Below are 25,960 nucleotides of genomic sequence, written 5' to 3'. Positions count from 1 at the left end.
TTAATTTCTAGTTGGTCCTTTATCACAACCTTGAGGGTCTCATTAGATTTCTTGAGGGTCTCATTAAGTTTATCGGCGGTTTCTAGAAAATTCTTGAAAAACCTTAAAAGTGTGGTTTTGAACTCTATATCCAGTAGTTTGTTTTTCTCCATTTCTGTCATTTGTGTCCTGTTTCTTTGTCTCCGCATTTTTTTATGCTTCGCTGTGTCGATAGAGTGGCTTTGTGTGCTAGGTGTCCTATAGGGCCCAGTGGCTCAGCCTACCCAATTACCTGAGGTAGACACTCTTGGTGCACCCCCTTGTGGGCTTTGTGCACAGTCTTGTTGTAGTTAAGCCTTGATTGTTGTAGTTAACACTGGGAGGGATTGACCTCCAGGCCAATTGGCTGTGAGAATCAGCTGTGTCTGCAGTGGGAGAACTTCTGTGCTGGAGACACCCCTCTGGGGCAAGACTTGCTTCAATGGGGCTTTGGTGGTCACTGAGTCTGCCCCCTGAGTGTGTCCTTTATGGATCCGAGGAGCTGCAATCTGGATGGTCCCACTCTGACCACTAGGCACACTGGTTCCTGGATCTCTAAGGAGGTGCTAATCTAGCCTCTGCCTGAGGCTACCTAGCAGGAGCCAGCTGTGATGCAATGCAAGTTGTCCTGGGGCCTTGGGCCAGCTGCAGTTTATTAGGTAATTATCAGATTGCAAAGGGCCAGGCCTTTCATATGCAAAAGCCTCCTTGCACGGCTTGGACGGGGCGGAGTCCCAGGGGATCAACAGGGTGGCGCGAGCAGTTATGGCTGCTCTCAGTCCTGCTCTGAGAGGCCCTGCTTCTCAGTGTCCCGGCAGTCGATGCAAGCACCTCCGAGAGAAAGCTGCCCTCGAGTTCTGACCGATGCCAGACAGTCCAGTTTCTCCCGTATGAGTTTGGGTCCCCAGAGACTCGCCCGGAACTTGAGCTCAGAGCTTGAGACTTCCTCCTGATTGAAAAAGACAACCGTGTCCTCAGCCGCCTGCCCTCTCTGCATGCGCCTCTGTACCTCTGTATTTTACTTCTGCACCACACCTCCTCTGAGTCTCGGTATGCTTTTCTTTTTCCTTCTAGTTGTAGAATTTCCACTCAGCCAGCCTTCCTGTGGTTCTGGATGATGCCTGTTCCATCTTTTAGTTGTATTTTTGAAGTTGTTGTGGGAGGCAGCAATTTCTGGTGTTTACCTATGCCGCCATCTTGGTTTCAAAGCCCATCTTTATTACCTACATTGCCCCCATAATAATCTTACGTATACTTTTCAAAAGAAGTCTTTCTGAGATATTTCCATATCACATCAAATGCTTCTGGGTCCTCAGGTAGGTTCCCACGCAGAGGGCTCAGCACAGGCCCTCTCTGTGTTCCTGTTGGCTCGGCAGCTGGCCAGCAGCTTAGGCGGGGTCTGGGATGAAGGTGTGAGCTGGAACAGGAGAGTGTCTTTTGCAGACCTTTATGGTGTGGAAAGATAGATGCCTGGTAGTATGGTGCTAAACCAACCAAGCTGACTCTGTATTGCAACAGTATTTGTTATAAAATGAATTCCAGGGATTTTAAGGAATAAAAGTCCAAGGAGCTGGGCCATGTGGTCCAGTGATTGAGTGTCGACCTATGAACCAGAAGGTTGCAGCTCGATACCCAGTCAGGGCACATGCCCAGGTTGCTGGGAGGGGGTGTGCAGGAGGCAGCTGATAAATGATTCTTTCTCATCATTGATGTTGCTATCTCTTTTTCCCTCTCCCTTCCTCTCAGAAATCAATAAAAGCATATTCAAAAAATAATAAACCTCCAAGGAAAAGAAAAGCAAGACATTTTTTTGTTGTCTTACTTTTCTTACTGGAGGATATTTTTCCATTGATTTTTAGAGAGAGTGGAATGGAGGGGAGAGATAGAGAAAGGGAAACATCAGTGTGTGAGAGAGATACGTCACATTGCCTCCTGAATGGGCCCTGACCAGGGCCAGGGATCGAGCCTGCAACCGATGTACGTGCCCTTGTCTGGAATCGAACCTGGGACCCTTTAGTCTCCAGGGCAACATTCTGTCCAATGAGCCAAACTGGCTAGGGTGAGAAACATGACATTTTAAAGTTTATACTTACTGATCAAGGATTTTGATACTCAGCTCCGTAGTAGGAGTTTTAAACCATCATTTAAAAATTTTCTGATTTGTGAATAAGATACTAACAAATTATTTGTAATTATTAACTCCTTACGCAGAAACTAATGAGTATAATGATAAAATTTAATCTTACTGTTGAAAAAAATTACAAACTATTACAGTTTCATTCATTAACAGATATTGAGCATTTATGACATACTGAATATGAATACTCTACTGGGACTGAATAAGCAAATGTGATCTAATTCTTAAAATTGTTAAGACATTTTAATAAATTGGTTTTGGTAAAATCCATACTTACGAATTCTGATAGTTGGCAATAATTAGGATGCAGAAGCATTACAAAAATTCCAAAGTGTGTGAAACCCGTTTATGCAGAATTCACCAGAAAGCTGAAAAACAAAAGCTAAGTTTATGGAACAATACAATGATAACTGTTTAATAAAGGCGTTCTGCTCCTTACAGGAGTTTGTATTGTATTTTTTACCATAATTGTAGTGTAATTGATGATAATAGACATATAACAGTACTGTAATCACATAAGTGATCAAATACTAAATTTTGTGGAACAAATTAAGTACTTGGGAATTGAGATAAGGAGCCAGCACAAAGAATGGTGGTTGGCAAAGTGCTTGCTGGAGGTGGTGGGACTTGAACCAGATAGGTAAGGTTACTGGAAACAGGGGTGAAGGAGACTATCCCAGCCGAGAGGGCTGCCTGCCTGCACCAAACTCAGGTCAAGTGGTGTGGGCAGGTGGAGGGTGCGGCAAGACCCCTGTACTGCTCCACAGGTTCCTCAGCTATAAAATATAGATAGTATCACTGCAGTTGGAAGGATGCTGTGAGATTAAATGAGATGGTGAGTGCAGAGTTCCTGGTGCATAGCAAGTGGCCCATAGATGGAAGGTAGTGTTTGCTGTTAGAGAGGAAGGAGGAGCCAAACCATGGAGGGCAGGACTGCTAGGTATGGCATCTTACTCTGATGTGATGGGAATTAGGAAGCCATTTGACCCTAAGTAGGATGTGACCAGGATGAATTAATAATGGCAGTTATCATTTGAGTGATTCTGTGTACTCTGTGCTTTATATCCATTATTTGCTGGCCTCATCACCACCCTGCAGGGATGCTGGGGGATGGGGTGGGGAGGGCAGGTTGTGCTCTGAGGCTCAGGGGGAGGAAAGAGCACCTTGCACTAGGTCACCTTGCTACCAAGAGGGAAGACAAGGCTTCAGGTCAGGCCTGCCTGGTTCCAGAGTCTGGGCTCTGTCCTTCCATGCTGCCTCCACCTGGGAAGCCACCGTGGGCTGCTGGCCCCATGCGAAAGAGCAGTGGCTGGCTCAGGTAGTTATTACTGCTACTAAAAAGGCATGTGAGTTCAAAGTACATGTGGGCACATCCCCAGCCCCAAAAAATGGAGGAGGAAGAGGAAATAGGGCAGCAACACATGAGTGGAAAAAGAGACAAAGCCTAGGATCACAGGTGTCAGAGACCATTGTGCTGGGCTTGGGCTCCAGAAAACTCAGGCACCAGTGGCAGAGCCTGTGGGAGTATAATTCGAAGTATAATTTCTTTAGGCACACACCTAGCTGTTACTCGGGCTTCACAGGAATTCCTGCTGCAGGTGCATTCTGCCTGGCCAGACTCCTACTGTGCAGTACAGCAGTGAATACCATTGGGCTTGGACGGGGAGAAGTCACCTCATAGAAGAGGTATCCTGAGGGCTCCTTTGGTCTGGGTCTACTTTTGTTTGTTTTTTGTTAAATGTATCACCCGAGGATATATTTTACCCATTAATTTTTAGAGAGAGTGGGAGGGCGGGGAAGAGACAGAGAGAAACATAAATGTGAGAGAGACACATGACCAGCTGCCTCCCACATGTGCCCCACCGAAGCCAGAGATCGGGCCTGCAACCGAGGTACGTGCTCTTGACTTGAATTGAACCTGCAACCCTTCAGTCTGTGGCCGATGCTCCAACCACTGAGTCAAATCGGTCAGGGCTGAGTCTACTTTTGTGGCTTCTAGGACAGTGGTCGCCAACCTTTTGGACCTCACGGACCACCAGTGGTCCGCGGACCACCAGTTGGCGACTGCTGCTCCAAAGGTTTCCTTAAACCAGTCGTCACCAACCTTTCTGATCTCATGGACCACCAGTGGTCCGCAGACCGCTGGTTGGCGACTGCTGTTCTAGGACAGCGCTTCTTGCACCGGTGTTGAAGGACCAATTTTTAAAATTTCCAGTCTGTCTGGACAGATTCAAAAAAAATTTTTTTTTCTGTCTCTCCAGATGTTTTGTATTATTCTATTGAAAACCTGTATAATTAATAAAATTACCCATTTTTATCTGAATATATTTTTTGACAAAAGGGTCTATCTTTAGCTGATTGAAAAGGAAACATATGTACTACTTTGTGCAATACCTTAAGCAACAAAACAAAAAATAAAAATAAAGATTTAAAAGTCAATTCCAATAATTCATCATAGGCCTTGTTTTTCTATCTCAGATCTCTGAAGAATATTCTTTAAAAAAATCACCTTAGTGTGTGTTTGCAGAAATTTTTATTTTTAATTCTCCATAAAAATCAGAAAATTCTTTTTTGGGGGGGGGGGTCAATGGCTGTGGAAACTTTTTTTTTTTTTTTTTTTTATTGCTTAAAGTATTACATATGTCTCCCTTTTTTTTTCCCCCGCCCTTGACATTCCCCTGGCCTCCCCTACCCCCCAGTGTCTTAGATTAAAAAATTTTGTAAAATAAAAAAGGGATTGCCCAGCCAGTGTTGCTCAATGGTTGAGCATCAACCTATGAACCAGGAGGTCAAGGTTTGATTCCTGGTCAGGGCATATGCCTGGGTTCTGGGCTCGATCCCCAGTGTGGGGCATGCAAGAAGCAGCTGATCAATGATTCTCTCTTATCATAGATGTTTCTATCTTTCTCCCCTCTCCCTTCCTCTCTGAAATAAATAAAAATATAAAAAATAAGATAAAAAAGGGATTGATTACTAAGAAAAGAAACTAACTGAAAAAGACACACAGAATGCACACTCTAATTTTTTATTATTAGATTCAACAGATACAAAATTACTCTATCATACTGTTGTAAAAGTTTCTAAAGCTTATTCGCAACTTCTGAATTTAATTTTGATTGCAGACTGTTAAACTATGCATAGCCTGATTCATTTTGAAAGCAGTGATCTAGGAAGAGTTTGTTAAGCAAATTAGTAAACAGGATGTTTTTGGAATATTTACATGACTTAAGAGTAAAAAAGCCTTTCAGTTGACATTTAAAATACTTGAGGTGTTTATTCACAGATGATCTAATTACAGTCACATCTTTTCAGTAAGTTCCACATTAAGGATAGGGATGTAGAATAAATATGGGGTGGGCAAAAATAGGTTTACATTGTATGGAAAATGATACATAATCCTATATAATAAAACCCTAATATGCAAGTCAACCAAACGGCAGAACAACCGGAAACGACTGGTCGCTATGATGCACACTGACCACCAGGGGCAGATGCTCACTGCAGGATCTGCCCCTTGGTGATCAGTGCGCTCCCACAGGGGGAGCACTGCTTAGCCAGAAGCCGGGCTCACGGCTGGCGAGCGCAGCTGTGGTGGTGAGAGCCTCTCCCACCTCTGCGGCAGCGCTAAGAATGTCCGACTGACGGCTTAGGCCTGCTCCCAGGGGACATCCCCTGAGGCTCACGGACTGCAAGAGAGTGCAGGCTGAGCTGAGGGTTTCCCCCTTCCCAAGTGCACAAATTTCGTGCAACTGCACCCCTAGTCCTATATAACAAAGAGGTAATATGCAAATTGACTGTCACACCTTCGCACAAGATGGCTGCCACAAGAGGGCCAGAAGGGGAGGGCAGTTGTGGGTGACCAGGTCAGCAGAGGAGGGCAGTTGGGGGGACCAGGCCTGCAGGGGAGGGCAGTTAGGGGTGACCGGGCCTGCAGGGGAGGGAAGTTAGGGGCAACCAGGCTGGCAGGGGAGGGTGGTTAGGGGCAACCAGGCCAGCAGGGGAGGGCAGTTGGGGGTGATTGGGCCTTCAGGGGAGCAATTAGGCATCAATCAGGCTGGCAGGGGAGTGGTTAGGGGTTGATCAGGCAGACAGGCAGGCAGGCAAGTGGTTGGGAGCCAGCAGTCCCAGATTGTGAGAGGGATGTCTGACTGCTGGTTTAGTCCCTATGGGATCGGGCCTAAACCGGCAGTTGGACATCCCCGGGCGGTCCCGGATTGGAGAGGGTGCAGGCTGGGCTGAGGGGACCCCCTGTGCACCAGGCCTCTAGTTAATAAATAATAGACTAGCCGAAACCGGTTTGGCTCAGTGGATAGAGCGTCGGCCTGTGGACTGAAAGGTCCCAGGTTCGATTCCGGTCAAGGGCATGTACCTGGGTTGCGTGCACATCCCCAGTAGGAGATGTGCAGGAGGCAGCTGATCGATGTTTCTCTCTCATCGATGTTTCTAACTCTCTATCTCTCTCCCTTCCTCTCTGTAAAAAATCAATAAAATATATATTAAAAATAAAAAAATAAAAAAATAAATAAATAATAGACTAAACTTTTGTGTACTCACAACTGTAAACCTATTTTTGCCAACCCCTGTGAGCAAAAGAACTGAAGCTAGTGTGGCTATTATAAAGGATCCATAGGTTTAAACTAGTTGCAATACTTGTAAGAAAAGGTGCTTTTACTTGCTCTGTTGTTTCTGAGAGCCATTGTACAGTCTTTTGCTCATTTCATTTGTTAGTATGTTTATTAATTTTTGGATTGCCTTTGATTTGATTTTTATATTTTAGCATGTAATGTTAGATATATTCTTTTAGGGGAAAGGTTCCCTAAGCAAACATTTATTTACAAATTTCCAGAGTTATATTGCTGACATAGAGATCCTGTAATAATTTAAGTTGTTCATATTTTGAATTTGAGTTTTGGCTCTGGCTACCTGAGCTCCCAGAGTACTCTTACCACTCAGGACTAGGCTTCTAAATGCTCAGGTTTTGAGTTTGCTCAAGGATGCCTGTGATTTTGAGGTCCTCTCTTATTTCTCAGTATTTTATTTGTTATCTGAAAGGTCAAACTCGAGAATGCTCGGTAGAGTGCACAGGCCTCTTTGGAAAGAGGATATCTTCAGAAGCTACACAGGGCAGGGGTGATTGGTAGAGAGCTGTGTGCCCCAGAGCAACGCACAGGCCCCAGTGGTATTTAAAGGTCGCAGTCAGCAGTATAGTTGTCTCCACCTGTGGTTTTCGAACAAGAGTGGGAGGGGTGGGTTTCCTCTATGTCAGCCATAACAGCCCTGCGCATTGGGTTGCACAGGACATTGCTCACGAAGAAGAGAACCTGACTTAAAAGGAGGGAGGCACATTGGAAAGTCACATTTAGCCCAAGTCAGAGTCATTTGCCTTTACCTTTAGGGTGTGTGACTGTTTTCTCCCTGTCTCCTTTATGGTCAACAGACCTGGGTTCCAAATCCAGTCCTGCCACGTTCTAGGTAGGTATGATGACCTTGGCTGAGTTATTTAACTTCCCAAAACTTGTTTTCTCATCTGTAAAGCGGGGGAATATTGTCTACTTAGAAGGATTATTGTTAGGATGAAAGATGATGCATGTTCTGCACTTGAGTGAGTATGGGCTCCATGGGTGAAAGTTACCTGAGAGTGAAGGTGGGGGAAGGATGGGACCTAGTAAGGAATGCCTGCTGCTTACAGCAGTGGTTCTCAAACCGGAGTGAAGCATGTTGGAATCACCCAGAACCTTTAAATGCAGTTCTGGGCCCACCGTAGTGTCTGATCTTTTGGTCTGGGTGGGCTTGAAAACTGGCATTTTAAGTGTTCAGGTGCTGCTGCTGCTCTCTGGTGTGGGGACCACACTATGAGAACATGGGGCTGCAGGTGACTCACCCAAGAGCATGGAGGGTCTGAGCTTTCAGGTGGTTAGAGGCACTGTTAGAAAATGCTTGAATGCATTTTGCAAATACTGAATTTAGTATCTCAAGGATTTTTCCTGAAGACCAGGAGTCTTAGTTAAATATATTTGAAGAAGAATAAGTTGTGAAAGTAACAGTTATAAGCATTTTATGAGTAGTCTAACAATGTCAGATTGGCTAAGGTTTGTGAAAGTGCTTTGATAAAATGCTAAAATCTGAAAAATTATTTTAAATACTTTTGTTTGTTTTTAAGATTGGACATCATAGTGGAGTATAAAATAGTATAACTTAGATTTCTCATCTCAATGTGCTGTTTACCGTATGTGTTTTTCTCTTTCTCCTCCAGGCTGCTGACTTGAGTAAACCAATAGATAAAAGGATATACAAAGGAACACAGCCTACTTGTCATGACTTCAACCACCTAACAGCCACAGCAGAAAGTGTCTCTCTCCTAGTGGGCTTTTCTGCAGGCCAAGTCCAGCTTATAGACCCAATCAAAAAAGAAACTAGCAAACTATTTAATGAGGAAGTAAGTAGTACCCTGTCTTAGCTGTTAAGAATCCCTTTAAGAATGTATATGTCCTTACCAAGGGGAGTGGGCCTTATTTTACACTTTTGAGCTAAGCCCATTTCTCTCTCTCTCAGTCCTACCTAGTCTCACCCAGTTTAAATGTGGTGAATGAACTTGTTGACTTTTGCCTGTTCTTCCCTGGGATAACGGTTTTGTGTGTGTTTTTTTGTGGAGCATGCTCAGGTGTCTGTAGCAGGTATTTTAAAACTCCATTATAACGGAGATAGGGGTAAGACTGTGACTTGGCTTTTATAATTTAAATAAGAAAATGTAGAATTCCAGACCTTGTTCGCATGACCAGAAATTTTCATGCAGACCAAGGAGCTTGATATTTAGCTAGGCAGCTTACATGGTACTAAAGCTTTGGTGTGTATGTCTGACAGTCCTTTGGCTAAGGAGCAATTCTCTTGCTCTTGAAAATATTTGCTGCTAAGTCACCTTTGACACAGTTAGAAATCCTGGCACTTAAAATTGGATCACACGACAGAGCTTTTGCCAGTGTCGTAGTATGTACTGGGGTTTCTAGTATCTTCAGTTTCATTCTGGAAGGAGCTGAGATATCTGAGCTGTCTGTTCAGGAACACATCAAGACTGTGAAACGTGGCAGGTAGAAGTTGCCAAATAGGTTATGTTTGTGAAAACTGTTGGAGTGGCTTTTTGGCCCCAAGAATTGCAATGTTCTCCCTCTGGTATTTCCTATGACTCTCCTAGCCCGTGGGAAAGATAGCGTAGGTTGGCCAATTCACAAGTCCTGGGTTCTCCTCTGTGTGTGACCTCAGTGCTGATCTGACAGGGTCAGGTTGAATGGGATCCCTCTTCTCAGGAAGGATATGTGGTCTCCCACTGTCACATGATTTTTTAAAAATATGTATTTTTATTGATTTGAGAGGGGGGGAAGGAAAGGGATAGAGATATGGAAACATTGATGAGAGAGAAATATTGATTGGCTGCCCACAACCCAGACATGTGCCCTGACCTAACTGGGAATTGAACCAGTGACCTTTTGATGCATGGGTCAACGCTCAACCACTGAGCCACACTGGCCAGGCACTGATGCATGATCTTAACGCCATTAATTTGGAACAGAAGAACATTATAGATTCTGGTTTTTAAGAAATAATTTTGTTTGGGGAGAATATTCAACTTAACACATTGCAGTTAAAATTCCGATTCTTTTGAAGTCATTATGGTACAAGTTGCTCCTGGGTGGCTTTGCCAGTGGACTTGGTGAACTGATTTGAACCATGCCATCTCCTCTTCTAGTTTCATCTGGGTTGACTGGAAACAAAAGTTGCCATCTGGATTGACAGATTGTAGAGGAAAAGTATTTAAGTCCATTTTCCACTAACAAAACTTAAGCAGAAAATTATTCAATTTACCTAGATATTTTACTAATATCATCTGAGGAAGTGATTTCTAAGTTAGTTGATGATACTTAACTTTTTTGGTGGGGGAGAGTGGACACAAAACCATCCTTCTCTGCACTGTTGGTAGAAATTGTGAGGATTTGTTTGTGCGTGGAGGTAGGAGCGTGTTACTGAAGGGGAGGGGATTGGGACCATGTAAAGCGCTGTGGTAAACAAGGTCAGGAGGCTGCTCTGGCCAAGGATGGCATGGAATGCCACTTAGAGGACAGGGTTTGTGTGTCATCACTGGAGGGTGGAGCCAGAGACCACGGGTCTCTGGAGTCTCAGGGCCCTGAGAGCACGCAGACATCAGCCAGGTCTGCCCCTCACTCTGGACACCTGCAAGTTGCAGGTTAGAAAGCACCTTCTTGCTCTTAGTGATCTAAGCACGAGTTACCTCATACTCTTTTTTTTTCTCTTCTAAATTTATCTTTATTGTTGAAAGTATTACAGATGTCCGCTTTGTTCTTTTTCTTTTAAATTTTTATTTCAGAGAGGAAACCAGAGGGAGAGAGAGATAGAAACATCAGTGATGAAAGAGAATCATTGATCAGCTGCCTCCTGCACCCCCCCTCTTTACCCCCGACTAGGGATTGAATCTGCAAACCTGGGCATGTGCCCTGACTGGGAATCGAACACTGACCTCCTGGTTCATAGGTCAACACTCGGGCACCTCACACTTTTTTTTTAAAATTAATCTTTATTGTTGAGATTATTACAGATGTCCATCCCCCCTCCCCCTCCGCCTCCCCATAGCTTCCCTCCACCCGGTTCCCACCCCACCCCACCCCACGCCCTCGCCACCCTATTGTCTGTGTCCATAGGTAATGCATACATATGCATATGTTTTTCTAATCTCTTCCTGCACCCCCCACATCCCCTTCCCTCTGAGAATCATCAGTCCGTTCCATTTCCATGCTCCTGATTCTATTCCATTCACCAGTTATTCTGTTCATCAAATTTTTTATTCATTTGATTTTTAGATTCAGTTGTTGATAAATACGTATTTGTTGTCACTTTGTTGTTCATATTTTTTATCTTTACATTTTTCTTCTTCTTCCTCTTCTTAAAGAATAGCCTACAGTGTTTTATATAATACTGGTTTGGTGATGATGAACTCCTTTAGCTTTTTCTTGTCTGTGAAGCTCTTTATCTGACCTTCAATTCTAAATGATAGCTTCGCTGGGTAGAGTAATCTTGGTTGTAGGTCCTTGCTATTCATCACTTTGAATATTTCTTGCCACTCCCTTCTGGCCTGCATAGTTTCTCCTCACACTCTTTTTGCATTTTGTTTGAAAAATGGCTATTCAAAGGCATGGACTATGTGTGATTAATGCCAACTTGGCACTTCACCTCGAATCTGAGCTTGATTATCCTTCACAGTGAGGAAGCTCTCTGGCTGTGCGGGTGACATTTTCATCAGGTTTTGGTCAGGCTGTCTAAGAGCAAGGGTCGTCAGAGGTGTGTGTCTCAGAGAGCCCAGGTGTGGGCTGGCACAGTCGTCATGCTTTGCAGGGGGATGACAGTTAGAGGGTTTAGAGCAGTGATGGCGAACCTATGACACGCGTGTCAGAAGTGACACATGAACTCATTTTTTTGGTTGGTTTTTCTTTGTTAAATGGCATTTAAATATATAAAATAAATATCAAAAATATAAATCGTTGTTTTACTATGGTTGCAAATATCAAAAAATTTCTATATGTGACACGGCACCAGAGTTAAGTTAGGGTTTTTCAAAATGCTGACACGCCGAGCTCAAAAGGTTCGCCATCACTGGTTTAGAGCATTTTAGATGGCCTTTCTGTCCAGGGGCATGGGCCGTTGTCTCAGTATTTCAGGTGAGGAACTTGTCAAAGGGAAGGTAAGTGAATTGTCCAGGTCAGGTACATCTTGGTGTTAGGGATAGAACTATAACTTAATTCCACAAGCTCGTACTGGTCATGGACAGTAAGCCCCACCATATATGGTTGCAGGATGGGCAGGCCCTTGTCCTCTCAGGAGTGTTCAGTTTAGTAAGATGGGCAGACAGTGTACTGCGCCATGTGTTATCCCAGTGTTAGGAACATAGTACCAGGGATATGTGTTAACTGTATTCTTCAGTGTGTATCAAATATCATAAAATCAAATCAAAAGTTAGCTCGGTGGAAGAGGGCCAAGGAGGCTTCCAGACGTGACATTGGATATCTGGGTCTTGACAGACGCAGAGGAGGTGAGAAAGGCCTTCAGAGCTGGATTAAACAACTTGGCGTATGGAGGAACAGCGCCGAGCCCGTGTGGCCAGGTCCCAGTGTGTGGGCCTTAGTGGCAGGAGTCCGAGCCAGGCAGATACACTGCAGCCAGACTGAAAAAGCCCTTTTGTGACATGCTAACCAATCTGGATATGACACTGGAGGCTGTGGGGGAAGCTTTGGGCTTTTACTCAAGGGAGTGACAGGATCAAATGTGTTTTTTTAGAGCTCTTGTCAGCACTTGTGGAAGGTGGATTGGAATGAAGAAAGAGAGAATGAAGGTAGCAAGACCAGTGAGGAGGCTCTAGTAACTGTCCAGGTGAGAGCTGAGGGCTTGAACTAGAGTTGTGGCCATTTTTTCATTCATTCGGCAGACCTTGATTACCTACTGTGTGCCTGGCACTGGGCCTACATTGGCAGATCTCTCTCTCATATACACACAGACACAAACACACAGCAAATGGTGACTTGTGATGTAAGAGGAGACAGTGGGCCTGAGAGAGAAAATGGAGGCCACTGTAAATGGGGAGGCAGAGAACATGTCTCAGAGGACATGTGCTTTCATCTGGGCCTCACATGAAAAGGAGGCCAGTCAGGTAAGGAACTGGAGGTAGAGTGCTCCTGCAGAAAGAAGAGCAGGTGAAGGCCTGGGAGTGGGGAAGAACTTGGGGCCCAGAGAACTGAGAGAGGATGGTGTACCTGGGGAGGGTGGTGCCAACTGAGGGCCTTGCCCCTCGGGGTCTGCGTCTTCACCTGAGCCATGGGATCCCATAGAAGGGAGCAGGAGCACGAGGCAGTCAGATGGCGATTTTGAAAATGACCCTGGCTGCTTCTTGGAAACCAAGTCGGGGCGGGGGGTGGGGTGGGGGAGAGATGAACAAATTGTGGGTTCCTGGAGATCCTGGATAAAAGGAAGGAGTGGGTGTTGGGGAATGGAAGGAGAGGTCCAGTTCCATTCTGTACTTACTAAACCTGAGAGGCCAGTAGGTGGTTGCATACATCATCTAAACCTCAAAACTAGAGGTAAAAATTTGGGAGTTGTCAGCATGTAAATAGTAATCACATCCTTGAGATTAGAAGAAAGGTCTGTGAAGAAAGTTTAGTAAGAGCAACAACAGTGCCTGGACCAGGTCCTGATTGTACTCCGAGATTCTGGCCATCACATCATCCTGTCTCCAAAGGAGCTTTTAGCACAATCAGTTTATTACTGCGAATTTGCAGACTCAGCCCAGTGGCTCAGAATGTGGAGCCTGAGGCCGAGGCCTTGGGTTCAGACACCAGCCCTTCGCTGACTGCTTGCTGCTGTGAGCCTGTCACTGCAGCTCCTCTCAGCTGGAAAACGGTAAGGACAGTGCCCGCCTAAGAGAGGGGTGCAGATGAGATTTAGCAGAGGGCCTGGAGAGCGAGCCCTGGTGGGTACTCAGTCAATTCCAGGTAGAGAGGAAACTCAGAGTGTTCCATTCCCCAGGGGCTGGAAGGAACAGCTTCTTGGGAGGTGAGATACTGGCATTTTTGAAGGAGAAATAGCAATTTCCAGAATGAGAAGGTCAGAGCAGGGCAGCCAGGCAGAGAATCCACGTGCGGGAGACTGAGGATGGAGCTGCTTATCACAAGAGCAGCATCTGTCACCACAAGTGCCCATTCTCCAGAGCATTTTCAGCCGCTGCTCCACACGCATGGTGCACGCATGCCCCAGTGGTGATGATTCTGATTATTCTGATGTTGCCTCCTTTCTGGCGGTGCCTGGTACATGCAGATACACTACACACTTGGGTGGGGTGGGTGGCATGGAATTGTAAGTTCCATAAATCCACCTGAGATTAAAGGTAGATGAAAAGTTCTATGTGGTAATCAAGTAGATCTTAAACTGTGAGTTTTTCTCTATGAATTAAAAAAATGATAAATGCCTCTAGAAACATTGGGGCCCAAAGAAGTACCAAGAAGAGGGAGAACATCACCTGTCACTCCCAGTGCTCACTGTTAACTTCATTTCTTTGTAAGACTGAGAGTCACACTGTCCAGATGCCGGTGCCTTCACCTCCCAGTCTGGCCTCTGACCTGTTCAGTTCAGTTCAATTTGCAGAGGTGAGTGCTGGCTGCTCCCAGGCCATTGCGGTCACACTGGAGACCCCGGCTGCTGGACCAGGCCCAGTCTGGAGGAAGGAAGTACCTGGTCCTTTCTGGCCTCCCTCAGGAGTGTTGGCCTCAGATCATTGGGTCCCTGAGTGGATTTTAAGTTTCTGTTCGTAGCACTTGTCTGTGTCGTGCCCTGGAAAGTGTCTGATGAGCCTCCTTTGAGAGTGTTTTGGCACTTCCAATAAACTCCCAGAAGATGGAGCCTCCCTTCATAATAAGAGCATTCAGCCTTGTGTGGAGCTCCCCGAGGGATAAGGGGTTTACTTTTTATTACTAGTGGTTATGATGTATTGGGGAGGAGGAATTATAGGTACAGTTTCTATATGATGATAAACTTAGCCTTGTTCATCTTTATAAAAATTCTAATTATTTCAGGATTGTAGCCATAGAATATACTTCAAAGGATTTTCAAGTATATATTCATTATTGGATAAGATGTAAAATCTAAAAAAATCTTGTCATCTTGGCTTCTTTCTCAGGTGACCTGTAATAAGACCCTCTGTTCTTGATTTTCTCCTTGTCACAGGGCCGGCACGTTGAATAGGCTCTTTAGATCAAGTCCAGTTGAAGGGCACGGAGGAGGCCCTGACTCCTGGGCCCTGTTGGCAGCCCAAGGCTGTGAATTCGCTCACTCCACCAGCTTCAGGCTCCTCCTGCGCCTGTGCCTGTGCCCGTGGAGGGGGAAGGGGGCCAGGTCTGGCCTTGGCCTTGCAACCTTCTATCCAGTTCTGTCACAAAAGAGCGGTTCTGCGCATTCCTTAGTTTTGTTTTTGTTGTTGCTTTTTTTAATCAAAGGAAGGAAATGAACACATAACGATCTCAGAGTTTTAACATTGATAAAAATGACATCTGACCCTCTTCTCCTTGGCTTTGAAGTAGCCTTTCCTAGTGTCTCCTGAGGGAGCCACGCCTGCAGCCGCCCTTATTGTGGCTGCATTATGGCTTTTCCAGCAGCTGCTGTGGTTTTTGAATTGCTTGTTTTAGTATTTTTGTTATAAATTAATATCTGCATTTTAAAATGCACACCCACTCCCTCAAAATAACTTTTTCCAGCTTGTCATGTTGATGGTAGTGAAATAAAAGATTAAGTGCTTTGGAAGCTTCATTTAGCAGCGATGCTTGAATCTGGCAACAGAATGATGTTTATTCTTGCTTCCTTTTTACTAGTTTAGTACAGTAAGAAAATCTTATCTGTTAATGCCTTTCAGAATGGTAGTTTGGGTGTGTGTTTGGTTTTCACTGGATTAATATAGGAAGTGGGACAGTTTTGTCGCCATTCAGATAGGGAGCGTGGGGGGCCTTTAGTGAAGACCTGGGAGAGTTTTGGGTGTGGGAACCCAGGAAAGAGATTCTGAAGAATCCAGATTTTGATTTTGTTTTTTTATGAAAGTGATTACAAAAATAGGCCTTGCAGCATTTTGGAATTTGACTCTCTTTATTAGAAAGCCGTTTCCTCACAGCAACCTTAACTGCTGAGCCTCCCCTGCTGTTCCTCCAGCCCCTCCCTGCTCTCTCTGCTCCTTCCCATCAATGTCCTCCCTCCACTTCTCTCTTCTGATCCCTCCCTGGTGTCTTCCTGATCTCCAGACTTGCTGCCCTGACCTGCCTGCCCAGAGCACTTCCTCTCTGAGCCTCAAGTCCTGTCCCCTGACCTAGGAAGATTTTCATGCCCAGAGCAGAGCATCTGCCTCTCAGCCCCACCGTCTCCTCATGGAACTTCTGGGTCCTTTCTCTGCTTTCCCTCTGCTTCCCTAATTTTTTTCCTTGTAAGTAGGATTTTATAGTTTCACACCCCTTTTCTTCCTTGGAGCTCTAGGATGTCACAGACCTGGCTTGTACTGTTCCTTGCCTTCCACTCATTTTCATTAGCTGCCTACTAGATGAGAGCACTTGGGTTTCTCCCAGCTTAGTCTCCCCCTCCTTTTCATCCTTTTCTCTCACCGCCTTCCCCGTCACTCAGGCTCAAAAACAATCACTTCTCACATGCCCACTTCATCCCCCACCTTCTACTCCACCCAGCCTAATCCATGCCTGCCACCCAGCGACTGGTCAAGTTTAATGTCCTCAGACAACTGTCATGGCCTCCTAACTGGTTCCTCCCCAACCCAGCCCATCTTCTATTCTGTGCAACTGCCGGATTCCACATTCTGGCATTTCCCTTTCTGGAACCTTGGTGCCCCACTGTCTGCAGCAGCACTGCCTGCAGAGTAGGGCGTCAGCCACTTAGGCAATTTAAACTTTTCTAATGGCCACAGCACAGTAAATCAGTAGAAAGTATGTGAGAGTAAGATTTTATTTTATCCAGTATATCCAAAATATTATTTCAACATATAGTGTAATCAGTATAAAGATATGAATACTCTAGTTTCCATAATTTCTAGTCTTAAGAATCCATTGTGTATTTACTCTCACGGCACAGTTCACTCAGATCGGTCACATTTCAAGTGCTTGGGCAGCACAGCGCTTCAAGGTCATCGTCTGAGCCCCTTAGCCTGGGACCTGATGGCCTTGAGTCCCAGTTCACGATTTTAGACCGAATTCCCTGCCCCTGCCTGGGTGCTCCAGCCAGAACAGGTGCTGCGCTTTCCTTTCTCCCAGTACACCGCCCCCCCCCCCCCCCCCCGCCCCGACTCTTCTCTTCTCTCTCTGGGATGTCCAGTGCCTGCCTTGATCCTGCCTCAGCATCCTTGTAGGTGCTGTTCCCTGTGCAAGGATGCCATTCCCTGTATCCTCTCAGCCTGCTGTCTGCCATCCTCACTGTCCACACGTACAGCCGCCCTCACTGCCACCGAAAGGCTTTTATGGGCTCTTCAGTTTGAGATTGAAATCACTGGAGTTCCTCCCCGCCCTCACTTTATTGCAACCCCCCCCCCCCCCCCCCGTGGCTTATTCTGCACAGCACTCATTACCATCAGGTCTTGTATATTTCACTATCTTCTTATCCCACTTGAAGATAAATTCCATGCCAGAAGGGGTGTCTGTCTGTTTAATCAGTGTGGATAATACAGCAGTGATACCTACCTTCCTATGGGGAAATGGATGCTCCTACTTACACTGCTGATGGAAGTAGAATTGTCTTCCATGGGAGATAATTTGGCGATATCTATAAAAATTATAAACGCATATACCTTTTGACCCAGCTATTCCACTGGGACTTTACCCTGCAGGTATATTCATATCAGGTGTACCGGTTAATAATGTGGATTTTATAATCAAAGAAAACACGATAATTTCAAGAGAAACATCAAAAGTGCTTTACTCAAAGTAATGTCTATCACTAGCTACATATTTCCCTCATCTTTCAAGTAATTTGTGGATACCGCCCCAATAGAACTTTTCTTGATTTGAGGCAAACCATTCAGAGACCCAATTTTCCACTTCTTTGTATGTTTTGTAGTGCTGCTCAGAAAGTGCATGTGCCATCAATCAGAACAAGTGGTAATCTGAAGGAGCAAGGTCTGGTGAATACAGCGGGTGGGTTAATACTTCCCAGGCAAGATCTTTTAACGTGTCTTTAACTGTTTTGAAGTGTGTGATGGTGCGTTATCATGAAGCAACATTACTTTGCTGTATCTTCTGCCCCATTCTGGTCGTTTCACGATCAAAGCATGGTTCAAATTGATTATTTGTTCTCTGTAGCGATCAGTATTAATGGTGTCACCTGGTTTTAGAAGCTCATAATACATCATACCTTCCTGATCCCACCAAATGCAGAGCATTGTTTTCTATCTGAAGCGATTTTGGCTTTATAGTCGATGTTGATGGTTGACCTGGATCAACCCATGATTTTGTGCATTTGGGATTCTCAAAATAAATCCATTTTTCATCGCCAGTCACAATTGGATGCAAAAAGACTTTCTTTAATGCCGCTGAATAACATTTTACTGATGACTTTTTGGTTTTCCATTTGTCTTTCATTCAATTGACGTGGCACCCATTTTCCTTCCTTTAAAATCTTTCCCATTGCTTGTAAACGATCAGAAGTTGTTTGCTGAGCAATGTTTAATCTTTCTGCAGGTTGTTTTTGAGTTTGACAGACATCTTCATCCAATAATGCTTGTAATTATTGGTCTTCAAACTTTTTCAGTTGACCTGGACGTTCTTTGTCTTTCACATAGAAATCATCACTCTTAAAGCATTTAAACCAGCATACACAAGTATCTTGAGATGGAGCATGTTCACCATAAGCTTCCCGAAGTATACGGTAACTTTCAGCAGCACGTTTCTTCAAAATAAAGTAATGAATTAAAACTTCCCGCAAATGCTCTTTTTTTGGGCACAAAATTTGACATTTTTAAGCATAAAAATATCTATGATGTTAACACCTTTAGAAAATTTTACATATGAAGTTTTGAAGCTTGTTGTCAATACAACAAAATAGCATACATATCAAATTGCATATATATCAACATATGTGTAACTCCATCTATTGAAAAAAATCCACATTATTAACCGGTACACCTGGTACATGTGAAAACTGCCCTATGTACAAGGGTGTTATTGCTACACTACAGGCCCGGTGCATGAATTCATGCACAAGCAGGCTGAAACCGGCTCTCTGACATCCCCCCGAATGGTCCCGGAATGTGAGAAGGCACAGGCCAGGCCGAGGGACCCCAGCGGTGCACGATTGGGGCCGGGCGGGACGCAGGAGGTTGACCAGCCAGGGAGGGACCGCGGGAGGGCTCCAGGGTGTGTCTGGCCAATCTCGCTCAGTCCTGATCCTGATCGGCTGGACCCCAGCAGCAAGCTAACCTATCGGTTGGAGCGTCTGCCCCCGGTGGTCAGTGCACATCATAGCGACTGGTCAACCAGTCGACTGTCTGCCTCCTGATGGTCAGTGCTCGTCATAGTGAGCAGTTGAGCGGCCTTAGCATATCATTAGCATATTATGCTTTGATTGGTTGAACGGACAACTGGACACTTAGCACATTAGGTTTTTATTATATACTAGAGGCCCAGTGTGCATGAAATCGTGCGCGGTTAAGGTCCCTAAGCCTAGCCTGTCCTCCCTCGCATGGCCTCTGCTGCCCTGCGATGCTATGTGAAGCTCCCTGCCCCGGGACGCTCTGCAATGCTCGTGGCCCCTCAACTGCTCCGCAAGGCTCTCCCTGCCCCTCGACTGCTCTGCGAAGCTTGCCGCTTGTGAAACTCCCACTGCTCCGTGAGGCTCCGCCCACCCTGCGACTATTCTGCGAAATTCCCCCGCCCCGCAACTGCTTTGAGAAACTGCTCCACTAAGTCGACAGCCACCGCGCGCGAAGCAGCCTGCGAAGCAGCCTGCCACCGTTGCTCAACAGTCCCCAGTCCTGCCCAACCGCCAGCCCCCCCTTGTGGTGAGCGCCTCGGGCCTGGGGCAGGGGGAACCGAGAGGTGCTCCATGCACTTCATGGTGACTGGTTGCCTGTTCGGTCATGGCGGCACTTAGCTCTTTATATATGTTAGGATAAATGCCTGCCAGCCAGGGACTCTTAAACTATAGTATACTCATGTAATTGCATACTCTGCAGCGTGAAAAAGCTGTTTTTGTGCCCATGCAGGCAGATGTGCAGAAGTCTCTGGATGAGAAGGCAGGGGTGCAGACCGTGCATGGTGTGTTCTCGCATGAAAAACGAGGGTGCGTGGGTTCATATGCTTGTCCACGCATGAGGGCACTGGACAGAGAAGCAAGAAGCTGCTAGGAGTGACAGGCCGATGTGAGTGAGGCTCCTACTGTACGTTTTATATGAATTATGAATGTATTATCTAATAAAGAAATGAAAGCTAGCCTTGCAGGCTATTGTAAAGACTAAAGAGCATGTACAGAGCTTGGGCCTGGGCCTGCATGCACAGTAGGTTCTCCATACTTGTCCCTGTGCTTGAGCACACAAACAGGCAGGGTTGGACCCGTGGTCATTTTACCGTTTTGGTTTGCAGTTGCTTAAACTGGCATGCCTGATGCACAAGCGCTGGAGTGTGCACAGGTGCCCACAGGACACAGAATGTGGGCTCAGGTTTTTGTCCGTGAGGTACAGTGACATGTCCATGTACAGTAGTCACAGTGAGCTCCTTAATATAGAACGAAGCCCTTCACTATGCTTGTCCTCCCAGTAGCACCTAGTGTATGATGGGGCTGTAGCTATCCTTCATACCTCAGAGTTGCAGAGCAGCATGGTTCTTACTTGACAGTATTGTAATTTAAAGTTCTAATGGAATTATGTTGTGTTTGTTTAAGACAAGAGTAAAATCTTCTCCTAACCATAGTGCTAGAAGTTTTTATGTCTGTCCTTAGCCCTGGCTGGTTTGGCTCATTGGTTAGAGTATGGGCCCCAGATTGAAGGGTAGAGGGTTCCATTCCAGGTTAAAGGCATGTACCTGGCTGCAGGTTCCCCAGCCCCAGTAGGTGCACGTGCATGAGGCTATCAGTTGCTCGCTCTCTGTCTCTCTCTCTCCCCCTCCCTCCCTCCTCCTTCCTTCTCCTCCTCATCTCTCCCTCTCTTCCCTCCCCTCCACTCTCTCTAGAAATCAATGGACAAAATATGCTTGGGTGAGATTAAAGAAAAAGTTGCACTTGTGATGGAGTGACGGTAGCGTGATCGTGGGAAAACAGGTTTGACTTGGTTGTGGTGACATGGGAGGTGCTGGGCCGCCTGACCGAGCCACCCATGGCGGGTGAGAAGTGGCCACCCTTAGACTTTGGGCTAGCAGCCCAGTCACCTTTATGGGGTCAGGAATGCTGGAGCAGCCTGGGCCTGATGGGAACAGCAAGGTCTGGCCTGGCCTTGCACGTTCTCTGTGACCTTGTGTGGGTGAAATGGTGACAGGCTTGTGGGAGCCCTGCCGAGCAGCGCTGGCTCTAAGGCCGCATGGTTCGTGTATCTCCTTGAAAACCTCAGGTTTTTAATTTTCTGTAAAAGTGCAGCACACACAGCAGACTGATGAGGGAGAAGGTGCCCTGCTCTTGGCGGGGTTCAGGGGTCCCAGCCAGTGAAGTGAAGGCACCAGTTGCTAGAGGGGTGGCTTCAGAGGGTGTTTGGCAATAGGAGTCTGAGAATTTGGGGACTTCTGGATTGTTGCTGCTAATGTGATTTGGGGCATGGCCACCCTGTGGGGGCTGCTGGGCCTATGGCCTCCAGCTCTGCAGGCAGGGAAGGTGCTGTGCCTTCGGGTGGATTTTACTTTGGGCCTTTTCTTGGTTTGAGAGGCAAGACTCTCCTAATCTGTGCCTGTTAAAGGAATGGTTGGTCAGTGGACCAGTAGTGAGCAGAGAGTAGAGGGGCCGTGATCAGGCCCATACTCTTGAACTAGTCACCTACCTGTCCTTTTTTTTTTTTTCCTTTAAATTCTTTATTACCTGTTTCTTTAACACCACTGTGTTCCAGAGGAGATATGGAAGGATTGCCTATAAAGGGACTCACAGGACAGCGGCCCCAAGGAGGAAGTCTCTGCTCCAGGGCCGCGGTGGAGCCGGGGTGTGTGTGTTGAAGTCCTGTGTGCTGCTGGCAGGGGCCTCTCCACCTGGGAACAGCTCAGGCAGGGGCAGGTGTAGTCCGCTCATGACTGACAGTGAGCTAAAACTCGAGGCCAGCACTGCGAGGTTCCCTGGATCCTCACAGAGGACGCTGTGTAGGTGCAGTGACTCGTAGATCCTGACTCTCCTAGTGGGAGAAATGTCAAGTGCTCAGGGGCTGTCCCTCTCCGGTGTGTCCCAGCGCCTGGCACAGTGAGTGCTGAATAACCAGCTCCCTCTGTGAAGGCCAGTGGCCTCACACCCAAGTGCAGTTCTAGAAAGTCATTGTTCAAGCGGCCAGAATGCTCTTCATGGGCCTGGTCGGCCACGGGAGAGTGTGACATGTCCGGGTGACTTGTCCCTTGTCACCGAGCAGCAGACAGCTTTCTTGCTGGAACATAGACCGTTAAGCTCCCCATTGTGATAATGTGTTCTCCTTTGTCTTCACAGAGACTAATAGACAAGTCACGAGTAACCTGTGTCAAATGGGTTCCCGGTTCGGAAAGCCTTTTCCTAGTAGCCCATTCGAGTGGGAACATGTACCTGTATAATGTGGAGCACTCTTGTGGCACCACAGCCCCCCACTACCAGCTCCTGAAGCAGGGCGAGAGCTTCGCCGTGCACACTTGCAAGAGCAAATCCACGAGGAACCCTCTCCTCAAGTGGACGGTGGGCGAGGGGGCCCTCAACGAATTTGCTTTCTCCCCAGATGGCAAGTTCTTGGCGTGCGTGAGCCAGGACGGGTTTCTGCGGGTGTTCAACTTTGACTCTGTGGAGCTGCACGGCACCATGAAAAGCTACTTTGGAGGCTTGCTGTGCGTGTGCTGGAGCCCGGACGGCAAGTACATCGTCACGGGGGGCGAGGATGATCTGGTGACAGTCTGGTCTTTTATAGACGGCCGAGTGATAGCTCGAGGCCACGGGCACAAGTCCTGGGTCAGCGTGGTGGCGTTTGACCCCTACACCACGAGTGTAGAAGAAAGCGACCCTATGGAGTTCAGTGGCAGTGACGAGGACTTCCAGGACCTGCTCCACTTTGGCAGAGACCGAGCAAACAGTACCCAGTCCAGGCTGTCCAAGCGGAATTCCACGGAGAGCCGCCCCGTCAGTGTCACGTATCGGTTTGGCTCTGTGGGCCAGGACACGCAGCTCTGCTTGTGGGACCTCACGGAAGATATCCTTTTCCCTCACCAGCCCCTCTCCAGGGCACGGACACACACAAATGTCATGAATGCCACAAGCCCTCCAGCCGGGAGCACTGGGAACAGCGTCTCGACGCCTGGCAGCTCTGCGCCCCCCCCTCTACCGCGGTCCAATAGCCTCCCACATTCCACTGTCTCCAACGCTGGCAGCAAGAGCAACGTTGCCGATGGGGCCATCGCGTCTGGGGTCAGCAAATTCGCAACACTCTCCCTACACGATCGGAAGGACCGGCACCACGAGAAAGATCACAAGCGAAACCATAGCATGGGACACATTTCTAGCAAGAGCAGTGACAAACTGAACCTAGTTACCAAAACCAAAACGGACCCAGCTAAAACTCTGGGCACGCCCCTGTGTCCTCGAATGGAAGACGTTCCCTTGTTAGAGCCGCTCATCTGTAAAAAGATAGCACACGAAAGGCTGACTGTGTTGATTTTTCTTGAAGACTGTGTAGTCACTGCTTGTCAGGAGGGGTTTGTTTGCACATGGGGAAGGCCTGGGAAAGTGGTAAGTTTGAATCCTTAACGCTGCACCAGACCGAGAACTTGAGTAGGTAGTGATTTTTTTCCTTGTGGGAGGGGTGGGTGTACAATGAATGAATGACACTTCTTAATGTAAATCTAAATGCATCAGAGCCATACTTTTGGATACTGCATGCCATGTAATTCTGAATCATTTGATAATTCACCTTAGAACGTTTAAAAAATATAATCAAACTAATTGCCAGCCAAGTCCGTCACCCTCCTGGGAGTATATAGAGTCCCGAGGTGAGCGCTCCTGTCTTAGACTATTTCGATTTTAGGAAAATCATGACAGTGTGGGGAAACAATGAATTAAAAAGCTAAAATTAAAATTTCTGCTTTAACTGGAATATTTTTGCTTAACTACTCAGTTAGAAAATTGTACACCTGATCAGAGCGTGCTCAGCGCGGACGGCCACTGACTGTCATTTATAGTCCAGTTTTTTATCTTAATCATAAAATGTTTAGGAATCTATGAAATTTAACTTTAGGAACAAAGCGTTCAGCAGGGTTGATTGATATTATTTTTACATTGTTCTGGCAATCCACAGAAAGAGAAGAGCCTTAATTTTTAAAACCCATTTTAGTCATTTTATGACAATTAAAATTGTTTAATAAACATCTTTTTTCAAAGAAGCAGTTTGTACCACTTTGATTGAGATTCTGTGCACTAAATAAAATACCCACGTTCCTCAAGCCTGGGCGGTTCCTGTGAACTGCGGGCCGAGGTTGCCCACCGCACGTGTCAGAAGTGCCTCTTGCCACGGAAGCCAAGACCTTTTCTGTCCAGTGCGCTTTTGCTTGTTTTTTTTTCCAACAAGAAAAAAGAGGTTTCATTTTCTTTTGTTTTGGGGCAGGTTTTGTTTTGTTTTTATTTCTTGGGGGTTTTTTTTTGGTCACGAAGGCTCACGATTGTAGGCCCTGGGCAGCCTCTTTAGCTTTGTTTTGTACAAACTGACAGACCCTCCCCATCCCTTTCACACACACACACACACCCCGTAGTCCGGGTTTGGTTTTCACCTAGAGGGGAAGTCCAATTACAGAGTGCCCCCTTATTGTTGGATGGTGGTCCTTCCAGGGTCCTTCTTGGGATGCTGATACTAGCCTGGCCCTCAGGCTTCCATCCCAGCACCTCACCCTGGGCCCAGGTGCCCACTGGATGGACCCGCTGCTCCCATGGGAAATTGCAGTGTTTGATTCTGACTCCCTATGACCCTTCTCAGCTGTGTAGGAGTTTCAAATCCCAGCTTTCACACGATGCGATGGTTCTTTGAACTCTGTGTTTTATGTCAAGATGACGATTATCTGGTTTGTTAACTTATTTTGGTCATTTAGGTTTGTTCTATTTTGCACACTTTTGTAATTAAATATAGCGATGCTGATAACATATGCTGGTTTGAGTAGTGAATGCCATTCAGCGAAGTGAAGATCTGGATGTTCAGCTCTCTGATGTGTGAGGCTCTGTGCGCTCTCAGTGCGCCCTCCCAGCAAGGCCCACCCACACCTCACCCGTCATGCTCCGTAACGCGAGTGGTGTCTGTCACCTGTGGTCGCAGTGGCCGAGTTCTGCTACAGGAGGTCCTGGGTGGCCTTCAAGGGGCACCTCCTCCATTGATGCATTACAGCCCGTGAGAATGATGACATGCTCTCTACCGACTGTTAGACATGGCCCTTTGTTCCTAAATGCTCATGTTCTAAGGTAGCGGCCCATGAACCGTCAACTTTGGAGTCTGCCAGATGGAGAGATTAGGAACCAACACTCCATGTGCAGTTTTATGTTCCTACCTAGTTTTAGAAATTCCGTTTCAAAGGCTTCTGAGGCATTGAGAAGTTTCAAAACCCAGGACTTTGTATTTGGCCTAAGTGGAGAGTGACTGCTCCCAGGTGAGTGGCCTTTATGGGGAAGGTTACGATGCCCTTGCAGTTCTCTTGCACTGCTCACTGCATGACTCACACTTGACACTGGGCGCTTTCTGGTTCTTCCTGCCCTTCAGCATCCTCAGCTGCACCGGCTGCAGTAAAGGAGGGGCTGCTGGTGCACTGACAGGTGACCTACCTAAGAGACATTTGGGTGAGGGTAAGAGGAGGATATTGTTCCTTTTAAAAACTCCAACATGTGCACACAGGAGCCAGTGGTGCCTGTCTCTTCCACCCCTCACCCTGCCAGGGCTCCTGTCCATTTCTCATTCTTCCAGTTTCTGCTGGTGTGGGGATCCTATCTGCCTGTCTGGGAGGCTGCCTGGGGCCCCTGCTGGGTGTCAGGTGCTGGGGAGGCGCAGGCTTCCGCTCCTCTGACACCTGCCCCCTCTTTGACAGCCAGCAGAGCCCCTCTCCTGCAGGCGGG

The 25,960-nt window shown here is 46.7% G+C and overlaps 1 protein-coding gene across 30 annotated transcripts in view; it reads left to right on the top strand.

Annotated features, from left to right (window-relative positions):
• Positions 1 to 25,003, top strand: part of WDR20 (WD repeat domain 20) — a 59,462-nt gene extending 34,459 nt beyond the window's left edge. For 4 of the 30 annotated variants that reach the window (XR_004968740.1, XR_004968746.1, XR_004968749.1 and 1 more), the window contains one exon: positions 8,409 to 8,545. Coding sequence is in view for 25 of the 30 variants with exons in the window: in XM_036316368.1 (XP_036172261.1) it covers positions 8,409 to 8,591; positions 12,494 to 12,586; positions 14,269 to 14,352; positions 22,343 to 23,620 (1,638 nt within the window). In the remaining 5 variants the exon portion in view is untranslated. Of the gene's footprint in view, positions 1 to 3,320; positions 3,842 to 7,592; positions 7,628 to 8,408; positions 8,592 to 9,791; positions 9,958 to 12,493; positions 12,587 to 14,268; positions 14,353 to 18,521; positions 18,580 to 19,273; positions 19,740 to 19,943; positions 20,100 to 20,122; positions 20,993 to 22,342 lie in introns of those variants that run through there. The other 26 variants (XM_036316446.1, XM_036316411.1, XM_036316436.1 and 23 more) reach the window with 22 other exon arrangements.
• Positions 25,004 to 25,960: the final 957 nt, after the last annotated feature.

This window comes from Myotis myotis, unplaced genomic scaffold (genome assembly GCF_014108235.1).
Source record: "Myotis myotis isolate mMyoMyo1 unplaced genomic scaffold, mMyoMyo1.p scaffold_m19_p_1, whole genome shotgun sequence".
NCBI classification, from domain to species: Eukaryota; Metazoa; Chordata; class Mammalia; order Chiroptera; family Vespertilionidae; genus Myotis; species Myotis myotis.
Note: the sequence above shows the minus strand (reverse complement) of the source record. Positions and strands in the feature narration are given on the sequence as shown.